The following is a 20,934-nucleotide window of genomic DNA, read 5'->3' on the forward strand; positions in this document are numbered from 1 at the left end:
ACACATTATGCCCTAACTGGGCAATAGATTCTAAATGGGCGTATGTTTATTTCTTGTTACAATGTCTGCTAATACAGTAGCTGACAGGACATTAAGAGGGGCCAAGTAGCTGTTCCCCGCATGATTAAACTATCATTAAATAACGGGTTCACAAAGTGCATCTCCTGAACAAATACCGACCCCTGGTGGAAGAAGGTTAAACGTCAAGCCTCAAACTCCAGGCCAGAAGCGCCGCTCGCCGCCAGGACTGCAGAGGCAGGAGTGTGCAGCTGACTGCTGTGTTTTCGCAATGAAATTGCCTGGAAAGAAGCCTTCAATTTAGGAAAATGGCCGACGTTGAGATGGATATCGCGTCCAGAAGAATGAATAATGGAAACGAACACGTGTAAGACAAATTTAACAAAAAACGGAGACATTGTGTTAATGATATAGCGGTCGTTTACCCGTTTGAATTGAGTCTGGAAACGGTAATAGTGTCGCGGAGGTCAGGACACGAGCAGACTTCATATTGTGTTGCTGGGGCGAGCTAACGTTACCTACGGGCCGTTACTTAGCTCAGGTTAGCTTATAGCCTAGCGTTAGCTTATCACATTTCTTTAAAGCACAGGGTGTACAGACGTAATTCGGAACTCAACAATTCTGTGTTTTCTCCTTTCACGTCGATCGTTATAGTCACCGTGCGTTGTTTGGCATCAAATGTTGCCCCAATAACCAGATGCTAACCGGTTAACGTTCTGTTATAACGCTAGTAGCGAACGTATTAGCTGGCTTAAGCTAAGCTGAGCTATAGTGTTGGCAGCGCACTCGTCTTGGCAGTCAGTCACATTTGGAGGCAAGTGAAAAAGCTACAGAGAGTAAAGTTAGCGAATCGCAGCAGCTAGCTACCCACCCAGCTAACCGAGGCCGCCAGATGTTCCCTTCGAGACCAGATGCTTTTTGTAATTTACCTCATATTGGTTACATATTTGACTCTTTGTTTGAAGTACCTTGGTATACCTTTAGCCTGTTTCACCCGCTAGCTAAACAACGTTAGCTAATGTTAAACCATGTTTTCTTGCAGTTACTGTGATGACGTTTCTTTCAAAGAGTCTTTCCTTCTCTTGTGATAAACATCATGCACCTGTTGTTGGTTAATCTCAAATTATGTGCAAAGTAATGGCTGCTCTGACCTACAGTGTTATTGAGTGTATTGTCCTACACAGACAGACTCGAGGCTAGTTTAACATGTCTCAACAAATGCGCATGTTTGTATTAGTTAATGATTGTGCCATTATTGCTATCAAATGTAATGATTGTGAAATATTTCTGTAATGAGTTTTATGTGTATGTATCAAGCAAGCATCCTTGACTTCCAGGGACAACGATGTAAATAAGTCATTGGCTTTTTCGTTCCTATCCTTGACAAAAGCAAATATGTGATGTGTAATGATCTGTATGTGTTTTGTTGTCTAAATAAATACCTACCTACCTCTCCCCACCCAGGAAGCAGGATTTGGAGAGCCATGAGCGGAGTGGAGACGAGGACAGTGGCGATATGTCCGAGGAGGAAGAGGGGGAAGAGGGAGAAGAGGGGGCTGAGGAGGTAGGAGATATGACCTAAACTTCAAATCATGTTATTTTCCATTTGGGGATGATAATGATATGGCATATCATTACACTGTAACTGCCTAGTCTACAAACCTGATATAACACAACGTCTTGACTCTTAATTACACCTGTTCACGTATTGATTGATTGAAAACTCTATTAACAGATTGCAGAATGGGTACAATACAGTGTCTCGATACAAAACAAACTGCTAAGAGCATGCAGACCAGAAAAATACTTTCGTCTTGTTTACATCGGGGTCCCCCATTTTCAATTCATCATGACATTCATGACATACACGACAACCAGATATACATAACTGTGTAGTAAAAAGAGATAATAACAAATATATACATCCGAGGGGGAAGAAACTGTACAGTACAGTGATTGAGGGTGGGATTTGGCCATTTACAGGGGACAGTTTCTAATTGCAGCCACCCGTAGGTGCTCTTTGAGAGCTGTTTTTGAAGGAGGGTACTGTAGTAGGGATTCACATTCCTTCACGGTTTTCGGTAGGGCGTTCCACATTATTGTTGCATAATTGCGAAACGTGTTTAGTGTTTGAGCTGAATATGGGTTGAACATGATTTGTGGAACTCCCTCTGGTGTTGTGGGCGTGGAATTCACTGACCTTTGGGAAGTATTTAGACATGTACATGGGTATATTGTTATGTATTCACTATAACGGCAGGTAAAAACGCATTAAATAATGTGCATGTCATCATGAAATGAATATGTCCTCCATAAGGCAGTTGCAGCTCATATCATATCCAGATAGCTTGTCGAAGGCTGACCACGAGATATCAATGCGATGATGTCGGTGTTGGACATTGGAGCAGCTAAGGACTTTGCATTGGAGTTTTCTAACGGGCCATGCAGACTACTTAAATTGCTTGACCACAGTGAAGTATTTTATTTGTACCACACATTTAAATGAGGGCAAAGATTGTCGAGGAAATGTACCCATATAATAATAATAAAACACAAGATATGTGTGCATAGTCACAGTATTAAAGGGATAGTTTGGATTTTTGGACATTAATTAAGTTGTATGAAATACTTGTAGTGTAGTTGAAGCAAAGCTTATTAGCTTTAGCTTAGTTACAGAGTCCAGCGGTCGGGAGTTCTGGCCCGGTTCTTTTAATCCAAACCACAACTTGTAGGCAAAAGGGTTACCTATTTCCAACACAAAATCATCGTCCTCCAGAATTGTGAAACTGCTGAAAGGCAGCGTTAACTATGAAACGGCTCCAGCATGTAGTAATTCATTTTTTTTTCAAGTTTAAAAATTATAATGATAGTGCTGGAGGATAATTATTTAGTGTTAGAAATAGGTAATCCTTTTGCCTGCGTATTGTGGTGTGAATTAAAACTGTTTGGTTTCAGAAATTCGCTCCGATTATCTCAGAAACCAGCCAGAACTCGCCGTAATTAGGGGTGTGCATCTTTACCATTTTTTTTTGCTCTTAGGCGATATACCATGGTCTGCAATATGATACAATACAGTTAACATGTCACATTTTATATAGCACTGTATGTTCAATTTAGCTTTTGATTCGGTGGGACTCGGTTGAACTCAAATCATAGTAGTGACCTACCTCACAGCCTGCCCTCTTTTCCTGATCCTCCAATCACAACTGTTGCTTGAGGAGAGTGACAGTTGTGATTGGAGGATCAAGAAAAGAGGGCACGGTTTGAGATGCGTCAATTGAATAAAAATCGGCCTTAGCCTACCAATATGTCTGTAATGGTTATGTGATGGAATGCTGTGAGTTAGTTAAATGTTATCCTACAGCTGCTAGCCTGCTTGGGACAGTGTTCTAAATCTATTGGAAATACTTAATTCACTGATAAAAGTGTTATTTCACTGCACCCACTGATGATCAATGGTCAAAGAGTATAGACTGTTTTTTACACAAACCGTTTATTTGTGAAAACACCAACTCTCCTGAAGCTAGAAATCGGAGAGAGAACCCAGTGATGTCACTGGGATGTCAAATCTGAGCCTCCTCCGAAGATGGTGAAGATGACTTTGGAGGCCATAAAATGTTTGTGAGCTCCTCCTACACCCAAAAGATGTTTTATATTCTAGCATTGCTAGAAGACCTGAACCAGAATTAAAAGCACACACAAACCTTGTATGGCCTCGTAAAATCAGAGCCTCACTCATTATCTATGACGCAGCCCCAGATTTTACATCCCAGTTAGACCACCGATTGGAGGGTCCTCTCCGTATAAATCTCTGACCTCTAGCTTTTAGGAAAGCATGGTGGGTGTTCTCTAATATTGTTAGAACTGTCCTGGTGTAGGCGGCTAAGTGGCGCAGTGGGCAAGGCGCTCGCCACTAGTGCAGGAGATGCTGGGTTAGAGCCCAGCTCTCGGCATTGCTACCAGCTTGGCTGGTCGTTCATACTAACACAATTGGCAGTGTTAGGGGTGGGAAAGCTGGTGGGTGGGTCCTGGTCGTTGTAAACAGCGACTCCTACAGTTCGGTCGGGGCGCCTGCTCAGCGAGGAAAGGATCTAAGGGGGCTAGTGTGATCCTTCCACGTTACACCCTCTCAGTGAGAGTCCGCGCTGCCAGGTGAAAAGAAGTGGTTGGCTACACATGTGTCGGAGGAAGCATGTGATAGCCTCCACTCTCCCAGACCGAACGTAGGGGGTAGGTGCACAGCGACCAGGAAGGGCATTGGGAATTGGCATAACGACTAACATTGGGATGGGAGAAAAACGGAGGAAAAAGGAGGGGGAAAAAGATTTAAAAAAAAAACTGTCCTGGTGTACAGGAAGAACTGTGAAATTCTTAAAATATGCGGCATTCCCCTTTTTTAGCAAGTTGGCCATCAAGCTAAACGTATAGCCAGCACAGCTATGTTGCCAGTGACATATTTGAGGTATCTGGAGTTCCATGCTGCATAGTGTTATTCCCTGAATGTGGTCTAGTAAAAGTCTTTGTTGAAGACAGTAGCCCAGAGTAGCCATCAAGAAGTGGCTAAAGTGCGGGCGGCTACGTGGCGTAGTGGGCTAGGCGCTCGCCACGAAATCTGGAGACGCTGGGCTTGCCTGTTCGAGCCCAGCGCTCCACATTTGCTTTCAGTTTAGCTGGTCGTCCGTACTAATACACATTGGCCGTATTAGGGGGTGGGAAACTGATGGGTGGGGATCGGGCGTTGTGGACAGCGACTCCTACAGGTCGGTTGGTGCGCCTGCGCAGTAGAATCAGGAAGTGTCGGGGGCAGCGTGAGCCTCCCACGCGTTACTCCTCGCCACTGAGAGATCGAGCTGCGCAGGTGAAAAGATGCGACTGCTGTTACCTCAAGTACCGGAGGGGACTTGTGCTATGTATGACTTAGTCCATATTGCAGCCGGCTTGTGGGAGGCAAGAAACGGTGTTCGTGACAGGGGAGGGTTGAATTGGATGATACGAAATTGGGATGAAAAAAAGTGGAAAAAAAAAAAGAAGTGGCTAAAGTTAGCCGACACTAACACTAGCGCTCGCTAATGTTTGGCCAACTACTGGGCCTTAAAGGTCCCATGCATTATAAATGGCCTTTTCCAGTGTTTAGCATTGTTTCCTAGCAATGGGGGATTATATCAATGTGGTCTGTGTCTCTAATTATCATATTGACTCATCAGTTTAGTCTCGAGTTCACGAGATCTTCCCTCACTCAACTAAGCCGTTCTGATTTGACTGTTTTGCTGACGTGAATATGGCACTGATTGAGCTGATTGTGATCTGATTGGCTCTGTGGTTGTAGTCACCGCCCACAATTTGCTCAACAGAGCGAGTGGATTACTTCCTCAAACAGAGTGCAGAGTCTGACAGACAGCAGAGAACGAGCGAGGGAGAGGGGGACCGCCCAGGAGTGTGTAAAAATGTGTGTGTGCCGCAGGGATGGGTCTTCTCTCACACACTGAGCATTTACACACAACCTCCCGACCGCAGGGCAGGAGCTTCTCTCTCATGCGTGTGTGTGTGTGTGTGTGAGAGAAGCTCCTGCCCCGCCCGCGCGCGGTCGGGAGGTTGTGTGTAAAATGCTCCGTGTGTCTCCATCTGTCTCTCGCAGTCGGGAACACTCGCATATCACTGTCAAAATATCTTTGTGCATGCTCCCACGTGCATGCCCGTATTCCGATCCGTGCAATAATAATCACAGGGGTATATGTTGTAATTTGAAACAAGTTACCAATGCATTGTCCCGTGGGATTATGCCCCCCCGCAGCGAAATTAATTAGTATCCCCCTCAATCTCTCTATCTCTCTCTGTCTGCCAGTCGCAGACTGTGTGGGTGACTGTCACTCAAAGCGCTTATCCCATCCAATAACAGCCTGAAATCCTGAGGCTGAAAAATTATGCTTTTGAGTACTTGATTAGAAATATAAAACAATGCATTTTTATTTTGAAAAAAAAAACTTACAGATGTGTTCCATAGACTCTCAGGAATTGTGTAAAGTTGCCCAAATAGTGCAAGGAATAGCAATGCATGTCCCCTTTAAAGTAGGCGGCAACAACTGTTCTGTGTTGCTGCTGAACGTAGCTTAGTCTCCTGCATAACAACGCTCGTCTGACACATTTGAATCCCTTTGTTTGTTTCTGTGACTCGTCACAGCTTGTTAGGCATCTCCTGGGTTAGCAGGAGTTGGTACACTGACAGCCTGCAAGCAAACCCCAGTCCCTCTTGTCTGCAAGGTCTGACAGCCTCTCTCTGTCTCCTCTCTCATACACATACACACTACGGAGCCATTTATGACCATTGTTTTGTGATGGATGTAGTAGGGCTGGGCGATATAACGATAACGATAAATATTGTGATATATTTTAATAATCGATATCTAATATCAAATTTTTTTTTTTAAATCGAAAAACCTTTTTTTTTTTTTTTTTTTGTGACCTGCAACAGGGCAGTTTTAAAACTAGCGACAGTGGACAGACTTGTCTTTCTTGCCTGCAACTTAAAGTAATGGCTTTGCTTGTCCAAATGACAATACTGACCAAATTGAGATTTATTTTTCTCTTGTCCATTTATTTTGTTTGCTTTCTAATTTAAAATACAGTTTGAAACCGTCTGTACACAGTAGGCTATGTGTGCTAGCAGAACTAGACTCCAGTCACGAGTCACGGTGCACATGTGCGGTGGTTTGTCCACCAAAAAAGCGCCAAAAGATCGAAAATAAACTAGCAGAGCCAGAACTGTTCAACTCCCCTGGAGCCACAGCCAGCAGAGAAGCCGGTTTACTTTCGCTTTTAAACCAGCTGCAGCCTGAGAACTGGAGTGTGAGGGGATGTAACACTAAAGATGGCGGCAATGACAAAGAATTGCTGCAAAATAAACATACATATGTTGTTTAAATTTTTTATTTTTTTTGAATACTTATAACAATTAGATAATTATCGATATCGAGAAATATGATAACATTATCATATCGTTATCGCGATATGATTTGTTTCCATATCGCCCAGCCCTAGGATGTAGCGATTTTTAGCTGTCGGTTGGTCCACAAATTTTTTTCCAGCCTTGCTTTCACCTTAGGAGGCTGAAATTTGGCATCATTGTTAAGTGTATGTCGGGGGAATGGCTTGTTCGCTATTCGCTATTGCGAATTTTCACTTGTTGTACTGAATCCCCTCCAAATTTGAGTTGGATTCAGAGTTTTGTATCAACATAGCAATCTCGTAGACTATTGTATTGGTATCAGGTAATTCCTTACACCCCTTGCTCTATGCAGCTACCAGCTGAAGCCCAATAACTGAACCTGTCTAACGATGACAAGTTGCACTGCAGTCTTTTTCCATGTTCTGTTGCGGAAAAGGCATGCAGCATTTATTTAGTTCAACTTTGCCATTTTGAAATATGCTGCCTTACAGCAATTAGCAAGAACAGAAATGACCATGTCATTTCCATGTCTGAGAAGGAGAAACGTGTGTGATTTTCACAGCTGTTGAACATTATTTACATAATATTTGAGGAGGATTTTTTCCCCCCCTGTGGTCGGACAATTGTATTGGCTAGTAGATATTTGTCTAATACAGTAGTTGTGTATTATGAGTATGTGGAAGCATTTTTGGAACGTGCGTTTTGGAAAAATGCAAAAGTGTTATACCAAAGTAATGGCAATACATCAGAATTTGTGCCACTTTGCTTTGTTACTAGCTACAATTATCATCTTCATCTGCTGTCTCTCCTTCCATCCAGGAGGAGGCAGAAACAAATGGGGAGAAGCCGGAGAAGCCGGAGGCGGTGGCAGCGGCGGCCAAGCATCACAGCAGCAGCGGCAAACACAAGAGGAAGAAACACAAGCACCGCTCTAAGCACAAAAAACACAAGCATGCCTCCGACGAGGACAAGGAGCGCAAGCGCAAGCATCGACACAAGCGCAGGAAACACAAGCGCAAGGAGGCCGCGGCGGCGTCGCCCCCCGGTGCCGGGGTGTTCGCCTCCGCCCACAGAAAGACTGAATCTTCCCCCTCCTCCGGAAACCCCAGTCTGGACGACAGGTCCCTGCTGGAGGACCTGGAGAAGCAGAGGGCCATGATCAAAGCCGAGCTGGACAGCCAGCTGATGGAGGGGAAGGTGCAGTCGGGCATGGGCCTGATCCTGCAGGGGTACAACTCTGGCTCGGAAGAGGACGGTGACGGGAGAGTCCGGAACGGCGAGCAGCGCCCAAGGGGCGGCACGGGTAAACCCATATCTCCCAGAGCCGGAAGGAGTGGTAAGTCTAGGCGGGATTCAGCGGAGGCCGGCAAATCTATCTCCAAGCGGCACAGTCGGAGTAGGTCTAAAGAGCGGCCAGGCAAGGAGCCCAAGCTGGAGAAGATGACCAAAAGCGGCAAAGACCCGGCTGTCAAGGACCGGGAACGTGGCGGCAGCAGGCCTAAAGACAGAAAGCGCTCAGGCAGTGCTGACAGGTCCAAAGACAGAGCGAGGAAATCTCCTTCTCCCCCTGGCAGGAGAGCGGAGCAGAGAGCAGGCCGCTCCGACAAACGTTCCTCCCCGCAACCCGACGAGAGACCAAACCAGGAAAGAGCGGGACGCAGATCCAGATCGCCCGGCAGGGAACCGCGGCCGGGCCGCTCCGAGGCCGAACGGGACAAGCGGCCGGCCAAGTCCCCGTCCAAGGATGCTTCGTCCGGCAAAGAGAACCGCTCTCCTCACAGACGGGGGCTCCACAGCCCCCCTAGGAGACGCAGTGCCTCTCCCCGTCACAAAGAACCCCACCCGCCCGCAGCCGCTGCTTTGGACAGGGCATCGAAGCAGAGCCACTCTCCCCCCAGGATCAGGTCTCCGCCCAGGAGAGGCCGCAGCCGCTCGCCAGACCCCAGGAGGAGGGAGCTTGACAGACCGGATTCACCTATGAGGTTGGTCGATGACGATTCAATTGACTTGATGCGACGTCATTCAGTTGTCTGTTTCTGATGATTAATGGTGACGCTGTAATTGCTTTTAGAATTTGCAATCAAAAAGAGCAAGATGAGGTGAACTTTATTATCCCCAAGGGGAAATTACATTCTAACAGTGCAGCACAGCAATGACTGTTGAGAACAAAAGGTAAAGATAAGAAATATAGGATAACAAAAGAGATACAAGCATAAAAAGAGGAAGTAATAAATATACATGTAGATATAAACATAAACCCCTTGGATGATCAAGTATACGCAGCTCAACAGATATTGTCAACGGGTATTAAATCTAACAGTATGTAGGCTACATTATGGTATATTAACTCTTATGGTAACAGTTATACAGAGTTGTATAACAGTTGGCTACACAGAATGTACAAAGACACGGTGTGTATTCACTATTCACATTAGTGCAAAAAGAAAGTAAAAGACTTGTCTTGTTTTGCCACCATTGTAAATGCATCACGTATAAACAACACTGCCTTGCTTCCACAATCTTGTTGCAACTAAAGAGATTTGCTATCATTTTCATGAATGGATTACTAGATTTCAACTACAATTACATACAACTTTCACTTACAAACGTGATACTGTTGTGACGACACAATATTGATGTAATTAAGATTATCTGGAAACGTTTTTAAATGTATAGGTTTATAATGCTTTTATAATGCATTGGAAAATAGGTGTAGCTAAAGCATGGTTCAGTTTTTGACGACATAATGAATAAATACATAAATAAATACATGACTGATGGCATGTGGTCATACAAATTTGAAAATGCTGTCTGAAAATAATTAGGCCTATTGAGTTAAGTTATTATTTTTCTTTACCCAGGGACAGTGCACATTAATCAACATCTTCAGTTTCCACATCAATGTAAATGTGACGTAATGAGCTAGTTTTCATCTGTAGTCCCTGCCTACCATTGTAAAATTGCAGCTTTAATTGTAAAGGTTTGTGCCCTGTCCCAGCTATCAATCAATAACTGAGCACTTAATTGTGAGCATTAATTAACCTAAAGCCTGAAACCAGAGAAGTCAGAGTTGACTGAGCCTGATGTCATCAACATGTTAATCTGGAGATGCTCCATAGAGAATGAATGAGGAAAAGATGGTGAACGGGAATGCGAGTGCATCTAGGGAGGCTTCCTGGATATAAAGGTACATTTTCCGGTTAGAAATCGATAGAATAAAGCTCATTGATTATTAACACTTTGGATGCCACGGACGACATAACACGCGTTATCAGCCCGGAATCCGGAATCCACATTTTACTTCTCACGCATGTAACCGGAGATGATCCCAGTCATTGTGGACCATCAGAACAGCGTGTAATATGTGTTTACAGTATGTAGCATTGGATCAATAAAAGGATCGATTTTTGGAATGGCGATCAGGAATTGGAATAATCTTTTTGGATACCATCTGATCTCGGGTAAGGAATCTATTTTACCAGTCTTAGGATAATCAGACCTGTTTTCACGGAGATATAAGCTTTTCCCCTATGTGTGATATGGCTGTTTGGCTGTGCGAGCGATCAGGAAATATATCGGATCAGATATCAGATCGCCTGTATAGCGTGCATACGTACACATATACTATCGATAATCTAGCATTTATTTGAAAACGATTCATAAATAGGCCGAACAATGAGAACGTTTTTTGTGTATTCTAGAATATTCCGTTTATTATGGAATATTTTTATTTTCCTTGAAAACGAGGGTTTTTCAAGATGCTATAAAACGGAAATGAACCGATGAAAAAACGATCCGCTTCGACAATGTTGACTGGAAAATGAGTCATTGATAAGCGACGGGCAGATTAGACACATAGCCATAATTTAAAACATAGATTAGGCGATATTAACGCTAACATTGAAGTGGATGATGGGCATTCAAGGGGGTAAAAAGGAAAACACGGCCGGCTCTGAAAGTGTTAACCCCCCCCCCCAACACTGTGGATCGACAAAATCCATGTCCCATTCATGGTCTATGAAGCAGCTCCACATTTTCCACCTTGATGAAATCACTAGCTTGAGGCTTACTCCTCTGGTTTTCGTCTTTGGGAGATATTTGCTTTAGTTGATAAATGTTGATTGAATTGTCCCTAGAGCTTACAAGAATTTATTTGTAGTCATTTTAAAATCTTCCCCTTAAATAGATATTTCCATTTCTCTCTTGAACCACATTGATTTGTGGTTATTCATTCACTCCCTATATTTCCTATAGGTAATTTTTTCATTGTTTCCAGGGCCTGTGTTCACAGACCTCTTTTTGTATACCATGTGTGACCGAATTCAACGTTGTGATGACCTCATGTGTGCAGCCTAGATTAGAATGAGATGTAATGTGAATAGTGGTGCTTAAGTGCCATGTCAACATGGTAGTTGTACAATGTAGAATGTCTGGTTCAGCCTTGCTAAGCTCCATGCCATCAGGGACAACCCCTCCCACCCACTATACACAGACTTGGCTGATAGAAGGAACACGTTCAGTGCTAGACTAAGGGCTTGTGTCCATAGTGGATGTTTTATGAGTTGTCAGCTCCTTCCTGTCATTCATTTCTATGCTACAGGCGCGACAGGCACGCTCCTCTTCCCAGCGCCGCGCCTCGTGTTTATGAGCTCTCGGCGGCAGCGTTTTTGGGCGGAGCGCTCCCAGCGCATAAAGTTGAAACTAGTTTGGGGGAGCTCCAGTAGCTCACCACGTACCGCGAGTGCTATTTCAGCGCCGTGGACAACCGCGCTCGCGCGGATCTGGGGCTGAGTGCGTTCGAATCCCGGACGGCAACCGTGCCTTTCCCAGAGTGTCTTCCCCCCCCATCTGAACCCTTTCAGCCTGCTTCTGTCGGTCGAACTTGACCAAGTATGAATGCGAAGAAAAAGCGATAAACGCAAAAAGAACCAGGTGACTGGTCAAAGTTTAAAAAAAAAAAGAAAAGTTGAAACTAGTTAAACTTTTGGAAAGGAGCGCGGTCATCAAGGTAATCAGCATCGAGGAAGGGGCGGAGCCGCGGCAGTCGCGAGACCCAGGAAAACGCTCTGAGCTTTTTCCCCCTTTTTTTTCAAAGCGGTCCGCCTTGAAAAAAAAAATGGACACAAGCCCTAACACTCCCGAGATGTAGCACTGAACAGCACAGGAAGTCCTTCATTTCAACAGCCATCAGACTATACAATGCATCACTGTGCCTCACTGCATCACTGAGCACAGGGTGACGGTTACCATCTTCCTGGATTTTTACTTTTAAAACAACACAGTTCAATATTACACCTCACTTACTGTAGACCTCTGTATATTTTACTGTATATTTTACAATATTCAATATTACACTTACTGTAGACTTCTTTTTTTGTATTTTATTTTTTTATTATTTTTTTAAACAAACGCATAAACAAACATGACAACACACGATAAGATATACAAGCATTAGTTGACGGTGCATATCCAATGAAATCAGGATATACCCTTAATACTTACTGTAGACTTCTGTATATTTTAGATTAGAATGTATAAACATTAGGGATGCACCGAATGGGAAATTCTTGGCCGAAACAGATACCGAAAATAGAAAACAGTTGGCCGAAAATGATTCATAGAATAGAATTTTTTTTACCAATGTTGTGGAACATTATGATTATGGAAAAATATATGATTATGGCTAAACTTAACTTAAATAATAAATAATCACTTATGGGTCCATAAAACATGTATTCAGCACTTCTGAATGCATACAGTACATTAATTCCATATTTTCTCTGGCTGCGCAGCGGACATCTGTGCTCTACTGAGCACACCTTTCTAGTCCCCAGCTGAATGTGCTCGCTTGACTCGGCACAGTAGACGCGCGACAGACAGACAGCGTCAATGTGAGAAACACAATCCCCCCCCCCCTCTCGCTCTGAATAATATGCATATTAGATCACTCGGTGATTAACCGCGACGGGCATAATAGTAAATAAGGATATGAAGGCATGTTAAAGACGCATTTATTGGACGCGTTGCGCGCAGAGTTTACATAGAAACAGCGCAACTCCCGACAGCGCGACATCATCACAACAACACGCGAGGTTGTTAGGTTGTTTCTGTTTCGGTGATATATTTTCGGTGAAAACTCTTTCGGTCGAAAGCCGAAAGGCCATTTTTTGCCATTTTCGGCCGAAAACTTTCGGTGCCGAAATTTCGGTGCATCCCTAATAAACATAACATTGGAAATGTATATCCCGGAGCTGGGTATTTTTATTCTGAAGCTTATTTTATTCTTCATTCGTGACTTGTTTTTGTCTCCCTAAATGTTTACTGTGAGTGATTTGTAGTGCCAAATTTCCCTCGGGATGAATAAAGTATTTCTATTCTATTCTATTAATCTCTAATTTCTCCTCTTATCTCTCTTCACCCTCCAGGAAGCGGCTTCGGGTAGATGCAGGGCCGGCGGGCAGAGACCGGTCACGGGAGACCAGCCCCAGAGGACCCCCTCGCCGCAGGATGAGTCCCTCACCTTTCAGACGAAGGTCCCCACGCTCCTCCCTACGCAGGCGGAGCAGGTCTCCCCTTAGACACAGGTGAAGGCCCCTTCCACTGACGTCACGAGAGGTCGCTATGAGTGACTCCTGTGCATCTAGGCTACACCTACCACCCTACATCAATTGTGGTTTTTCCACCAACTTTCACCTCTACTTTGTCTGCCACCCAATGTCAATTGTGATCTGTACTAATTTCTTTTAGCTAATTCCATCTGTACTAGGGTTGGGGCGTGAGTAATGTTTTCCCAGATCGAGTACTCGCATGAATTACTCCAGAAGTGCTCAGCAATAACGATATATTGCGCATAGTCACACACATACTACCGGTTTTTTATTTTACATAACAATGCACACTATATACCCGATGCTTAACACATTCAGCGCCAGACCCGAGATATCCCGGGTTAACTCTCCATGCGTTGGGCGCCAGACCCGAGATATCTTGGGTTTTGGTAATTTTTTCTTTTATTCAATATTTTTATTCATTCATCCACTGACCTCGGTGTTGCCATAGGAAAGGATTCTGAGTTCGCCAAAGTGCAATACCGGCCGCATCCTGCTAGATGGCAGTGTCGCCCACCCTTTGACACCGCTCACCCTGTGTTACACTTAAATCCCTCCGGGCGCAAAATTCAGACTGAGCCGAGTAAATCGCTTCATCCGACCACTTCAAAACGCATCTTGCACACTCGATCCATAAGTTGTGCCAAATTATGTCCGGCACCAGATGGACACCAATACTGGAAATCGCGATCAGACAATTGGAATATTATTTTTGGAATAACCCCAATCAAAGGTAAGGACTATCTGACATCAATTTCAGCTTGATCCAACAATGTTTTCATATCGATCCAGCTGATCAGCGTGTGTAGTGTTCAACACGAATGCCGTTACTGGCCATCAAAGCATCAAAAAAATGCCCCCCCCCCCTTTCATGCATTCATGATGAAACATAATGCATATTATATACATTTGATTTGGAAATAGTAGCGTGTCCAGGCAAGAAACGCCAACGCTTATAGTAGAATACACGTAGCGCCCTATAACTCAGCTTTTCAGGAATTATCCCGGATCACTCCTAAACTATACTTATATTCACCACGGGATAACGCGCGATGTATGCATGGAAAAAATTATCTCTTTTTTGCATGTTCGACGGAAGAAAGTCACTGTCAAATGACCATAGTATTGTCTCCATAGCTATAATATAGAATATAGATATAGCTCTCCAAACATAGTGACACACAGTGAAAATATGCTATGGAAACCTGGCACGTTAGCCACAAGGACCAGGCCAATGGCTGGCGCCCAATGTGTTAATGCGTATCGTCGGTCAAAACAGTCAGTTACCATTTGTAATAATTACATTACCACCAACTACTGTTTTTATCTTTTAGATAACACTAAGCTAGCTTTCAATGCAACAGCGTTTTTGCGCTACGTTCTCATGCTCCACCAGTGTTGTCTTCCTGCATCAACTCATGCCTCGCAGGATTTCAGAGATTATTTGTTTCGGTGGCACAAACGAGCACTTTCAAAAAGCACTTGTGTTCAGTTGAAATGGTGAGTACAATTACTCACACCCATCCCTAATCTGTACATTGTAACATAATCATCTTGACCATCCACCGTATTCTGCTGTGACGTGATCATATTTTACCCTTGACTCATGTCTGGATGCATGTGCCCCGCAGGTCGGATGAGAGGGACAGGTATGGCAGACCCAGACAGTATGGCCGCTCCAACTCCAGGGACAGAGACAGGAGGAGGAGGCACAACAGAGACGAGGACAAGTTTAAGGGAAGCCTGTCGGAGGGCATGAAGGCTGACAAGGACTCTTCGGGGGAAGAGGGGTGAGTAGAAAACACGGCCTACCCTCCATGCTCTCGCACATGCGTCTGATGGGAATACATGGGTCGATCTGCAGTGATCTGATCTGTATTATAGGCTTGGGCGGTATCACTTTTTTTCATACCGTTATACCATGATTATATAATACCCCGGTGTACGGTATTGAACGGTATGACTTTCATTTTCATCAGTCGGGGGGGGGGGGGGGGTGGCAACCCGTGTTACTAAGTAAACAGATCGCGGAGATGGCCAGTTAGCCCGCAGCATCCGAGTGCTACTACTATCATTAGCTCTCAGAATGGAGCCACTAGCCAGAAGCCTGCAGCATCCTAGTAATACTAACGTTAACTCTCAGAATGGTAGCCAGGAGCCCCGCAGCACCCTAGTACTAGTAACGTTACAGGGCTGTACACTGCGATGATATCGTCGCGAATTGCCCCTTTAATTGGCCGTTGCGATTGGTAAATATTATCTGGGGGCGGGCTTGCGAGTAGTGCTTTCAAGCCTTGGATTCGCATTTCACTCCTAAATTATCCAAGGCGTGTGATGACGTCACTCACGCGAGCTGAGCAGTGAGCACTAGCAGGTATGATCAGCGGGAACAATCGACTGAGCACTCACTCTGATAGGGCAAGTGCACCGGTGGAATAAGTCCCCGGGTCGGCAAAATGTCAGGCTGAACTCGCGATGCATCTTGTTGTAGCGTCTTTGCATCATCAAAAACCGATGCATTGATATAATTTCCTCTCATCCACTTGTCAGCAGTGCACTGTGACTGCACACACACACAGCAGATACTATTGCTTCGCTACTACATATAAGGCGAGAGCCGCGTCACAGTTATCAACAAACAGTGGAAGTCGAGGAGACATGAATAGAATTGCTCAACATGCTAACGCTAGTAGCCTCTGGCTAACGCCAGTTAGCCGTTCAGCTAACGCTAAACTAGTGTCTAACTAAAGTGACTCTGCAACACCAGTACCATTAGTGAGGAGGGGGGGGGTATATTGAAGACTCTTGACAGCAGGGGTTCAAAGATAACTTCACATTTATTGGTTATTCATTTCTTAATTATATCGCTTCATGCAATCCATCCAGGCTGGCTGCCTCCGTGTTGTTGACATAATGGAGCTACGGTCGGAAAGTATAGACGACGCATCCTAGTGACCTAGTCTAGTGTGTGACATCATCAACTGTCGACGACAGCTCAGACGGGGATTCTCTCTCTCTCTCTCTCTCTCTCTCTCTCTCTCTCTCTCTCTCTCAGTTCAAATGGCTTTATTGGCATGACTTACTTCTACATGTTGCCAAAGCAATATTAAACATAAACATGGATTACAAACAGATATAAGTACATACAAAATATCATTGTAAAATATAGTATATACAAAAATGTTCATCATAAAATAGAACATAAAATATTACGGCATATATCTCTCTCTCTCTCGTGTGTTTTTAGCTAAAGTGGATAGAAAAGACAGTTTATGCAAAAGTCTTCTTAGGCACCCAAGAGTTTTTATATAAATTGTCTTACAGTAGATTCTTTTATTTTTAATAATAATATAAGCTGCATATAAGGAATACAACCAAATCCTCTGTCATACCATAAAATTGTATTATTTATTATTATTTTGCATCGTGTTGAATCAAATCGTATCGAATCGTATCGTATCTCAACAGGGGGTGAATCATATCGCATCGCCCGGTGCTTCAAATGTATCGTTAATGTATCGTATCGTTGGCACCGTATCGAGATGCACATCGCATCGGCCTCAGTGAGGAGATGCACATCCCTACAGTATAGGGCCCAGCTGCAGCTCCGGAGAATCCTGGCCGTAGCTGGAGGCTACTCAGTACACACAGACAGTGGAGCTGGTTGCATATAGCGAGCATTTAGACTTGTTGCGTGGTGGCGATGTCTCGCAGATAATACAACTACAAGTATGATTATATAATATATATATTTTATTAAAAAAAAATTATATAAAATATTTTTTTTTCTTTTTTTTTTTAAATCAAAAACAATCGATATAAATAATGGTAAAATTGTTATTAAAAAATGTGCCCCTAAAAAATATTTTTTGCCCCTAAATTTCTCATTTAGGGGCAAGTGTGCCCCTAGTGAAAAAGCTTAGCGTACAGCCCTGCGTTAGTATTGTGTATTCAAAAACACATCGGACTGCGACGTAACGTTTTACCGTTTATTTGCTTGTTCCACCAGTCCACAACAACACACACTCTCGTTACCACAACGTTTTACGGTATTTTCACAGCACTGTCGCAACATTACCGTAAAGCGTGCCCACCGTTGTGATACACATACACAACAGTTAGCTCTCAGAACAGCCAGTTAGCCCGCAGCACCAGGCAGCAACGGTAAGCGTGTCTCGACTCTCATTTAATTTCCAGTGAAGCAGGGTTTTCCCTCCTCCTCCTGTGTATAGACAACCAGCTCTGCGGCTCGCTGCCTCGCTCCACTAGTGACTCGAGGACTGGTCTCGCCCTCTGCTGGCGCGTGTGTGCAGTGCACTACAACCAACCACTGTTAAAACTCTGTTTCACTGTGATATAAACTGAAATGGATATGTGATTTTGACGGTATTGATTTTCAATACTGTCGGTATCTCTAAATACCCCGGTATACCTTAATACCGTCATACCGCCCATGCCTACTGTATTAAACCGCCAAGAAAGGCTGCACCACAAGACATTTGGTAGAGCCTGATTAGATTAGATTCAAATGTATTGTCAATGTCATACAGCACACGTACAGTACAACGAAAAGAAGTTTGGCATCCAACCAGAGTGCAAATGTAACGGTAAAATGCAATAGCAATATACAGTGACTGACGGGTGACATCTTTTTTCCAATTGGTAATGCTAATAAGATAAGACATTGCTCTGTTTTCTGCCTTGCTTTCACACTTATTGATTGGAGCATATTTGCTAAGGGCTTCGTGTGCTGTATGCGCGCAGGTTGGATGACTATGATGGCGAGGAGGTGGATGAAGAGACCCTCATCGAGCAGCGACGTCAGCAGCGCTTGGCCATTGTCCAGGTCCGTTTACACCTACCCTGAAACAAATCTGCCGTTGGATCTGTAGTTACTATATCCGTTCAGTGTCAACGTTGAAGGTTCATTGGAATTTTCTAATGTTCTCCATACAGTGGTCTACACTTTCAGACACCGATACATTACAGTATGTTGTTTTGAGACGTATTCTCACGTTATTCCCGCCCCTCATTCAGAAATACAAGGTGGGCACCGACGAGAACATGTCCGAGCCCAGCAGTCCCCAGAGCAGCACGCGGAGCCGCTCGCCCTCGCCCGACGACATCCTGGAGCGGGTGGCCGCCGACGTCAAGGAGTACGAGCGGGAAAACCTCAACACCTTCGAGGCCAATATCAAAGCCAAGCACAACCTCATCGCTCAGGAGAAAGACGGTACGGTACTGGCCGGGGATACCATGTCTGGCATACAAGGCCAACTGAATGAACCGTATTGATGTTCTTAACCTGATTTCAAAGATGACTTGGCCAATGATAGTGTCATACATTGTTTGTATTGCATGTATAGACTGGCTAAAGCGCTCTGCAGGCCTTACCCCAGAAGGCCCTCTCTGGTGGGGCGTGCTGGTATTGACTCAACACGCAACACAATGGTTTCTTATCTTCTCATGTGTGCTGCTGTTGTCTCTAATGGGGCTCGGGAGAAAGCAGGACATCGCGGCAACTTGACTCGTATGACAAAATGCAGAGTTGTGTGATGTGAAATTGTTAGGGTTTTTAATTTTGTTTCTTTCTGTTGTCGTGTGTTCATTCAGTTGCTGGCTTGTAATCCAAAGCCTGGTGTTACTCTGCCACCATGAAGCATGTTATGATCTCTGCAGAGTATGTGAATCAAACACATGTTCCATACCTTCTGTTTTACAACATGACTAATCGCCAGCAATGCCACTGACGCCCCTTTCTCTTCTCTCCATCAGGTGCAAACCCCAAGAAGCCCACGGCCCCCGATATGTTTACAGAGTCGGACGATATGTTTGCAGCAGATTTCGATGTACGTCATGGTTTAATCACTCTTTGTTACCGGATTCACATTTGTGGGTTATCCACGTAGCTTTTTAAATGACTGATGGAAGATGACTAGTTGGTGTATATTTTGCACCGTCAACCGTTTTGCTGCCTCTACGCCTGTGTCTCACACAGCCTGCGAAAACCCCTCTGCCCAAAGTTTCTTATAACTTAACAGAACCTGACTTCTGCCATCAAAACAAGTTAAATGCGCTAATGACTTTGGACTGTGTAGTGAAACTATCGTCGTTTCCATGGACACAGTAAATTAACATGGCTGCACAGATGCTGTAAAGTAAAATTATCGTAACTTTTTTCCAACTAATTTTTGGTTCTTATTTATAAAGTAGACTAAAAAGGTGGTAACAATTAATATAATATATAGTATTATTTATTAAAAAAAAGTATATGTAAAAAGCAAATGTAATGTAAAACAAAGTACAAGTAGCACCGGTTAGTTCACTTCCTCTTTGGACAGTGGAACTGTGTCCAATTCTCTGTAGGAGTGTGCTGTCAACCTTTCAGCATTTACTATTATAGTTCATCTATTTTTAAATAAAACCACACAGCCGCCTCTGCTAGCTCAAGGTGCAGGGTAGAGTGAAACCAATCCCATCATCACTTTGCAAATCAGAAAGTAAATTATATCATTATTAATGATAATAATTGTATTATTATGCTTTCTTTTCAACTTTTTAAATGGGAAATGTATCTGTGAATTAAACCAAATTACTGGCCTGCAGTGTGTTGAAAGTGAATTCAGGGGAACTATACAATTATTTATTTAAAAAAAAAAAAGAGTGTATAGGAAATGTGCTTGCTGTCTTCTCCAGAGTACCAATTTCCTTTCCGTCTGTTAAGTAAACACAGGCATTAAAGCGTTCCGTCTCCAGATGGATTTCCGTCAATTTGATTGGGAGTTCCGTCAATTTGATTTGGAGTCTGACGGAATTGGCTACCTGGTATAATATGATTTGTAGATGCATACAGATTGAAACTAAATTTAGCCAATCAGAGGCGTCAAATATCATGAAAAAGGGCTTTTTTTCCCCATCGCGGCCGCGCCAAGCAGTCATTGGCGAGCTGTGGAGCAATAATGGCAGGACTCAGCGACTCGAGAGTCAGGATTACGCTGCTCGCTCCGCGGTTGCAGCTGGAGGCTATTGGGCGAGTGACATTTGCGAGGTCTGAGAGGTCTGTCAGCCACATGGCGGGTAACAAAATAGTCATGTAGAATAATTTAAACGGCGTGTGTTTCGGTTTTACGACAGTCGCCTTTTTTGCAGCCTCGCGCGTCAACTCTCCTTGTTTACCGACGTCACATCCACCACCGGCTTGCACTATACCGATTAGCTAACGTTAGCTTAATAGCGTCTGTTAAATCGAAGGAGTAAGCCGGCCACTAAAAAGAAAAACCACTGCGGTTTTCTCAGACGAAAAGGATGAGCAGCACCACCCAACAAAAGAAAGTTTCGAGAGGAATGGAAGTTTGAAGATAGCGG

The 20,934-nt window shown here is 44.0% G+C and overlaps 1 protein-coding gene across 1 annotated transcript in view; it reads left to right on the plus strand.

Annotated features, from left to right (window-relative positions):
• Positions 1-326: 326 nt before the first annotated feature.
• The window catches only part of prpf4bb (pre-mRNA processing factor 4Bb), a gene marked incomplete at its 5' end in the record, with an annotated part of 29,997 nt that continues 9,389 nt past the window's right edge, over positions 327-20,934 (plus strand). The window contains 8 exons of the mRNA XM_084326203.1: positions 327-385; positions 1,483-1,582; positions 7,781-8,943; positions 13,387-13,545; positions 15,201-15,359; positions 18,334-18,415; positions 18,607-18,802; positions 19,345-19,418. Of these exons, the coding sequence (XP_084182329.1) occupies positions 327-385; positions 1,483-1,582; positions 7,781-8,943; positions 13,387-13,545; positions 15,201-15,359; positions 18,334-18,415; positions 18,607-18,802; positions 19,345-19,418 (1,992 nt within the window). The remainder of the gene's footprint in view (positions 386-1,482; positions 1,583-7,780; positions 8,944-13,386; positions 13,546-15,200; positions 15,360-18,333; positions 18,416-18,606; positions 18,803-19,344; positions 19,419-20,934) is intronic.

This window comes from Notolepis coatsorum (assembly GCF_963971535.1).
Source record: "Notolepis coatsorum genome assembly, chromosome: 12".
Lineage (NCBI taxonomy): Eukaryota > Metazoa > Chordata > Actinopteri > Aulopiformes > Paralepididae > Notolepis > Notolepis coatsorum.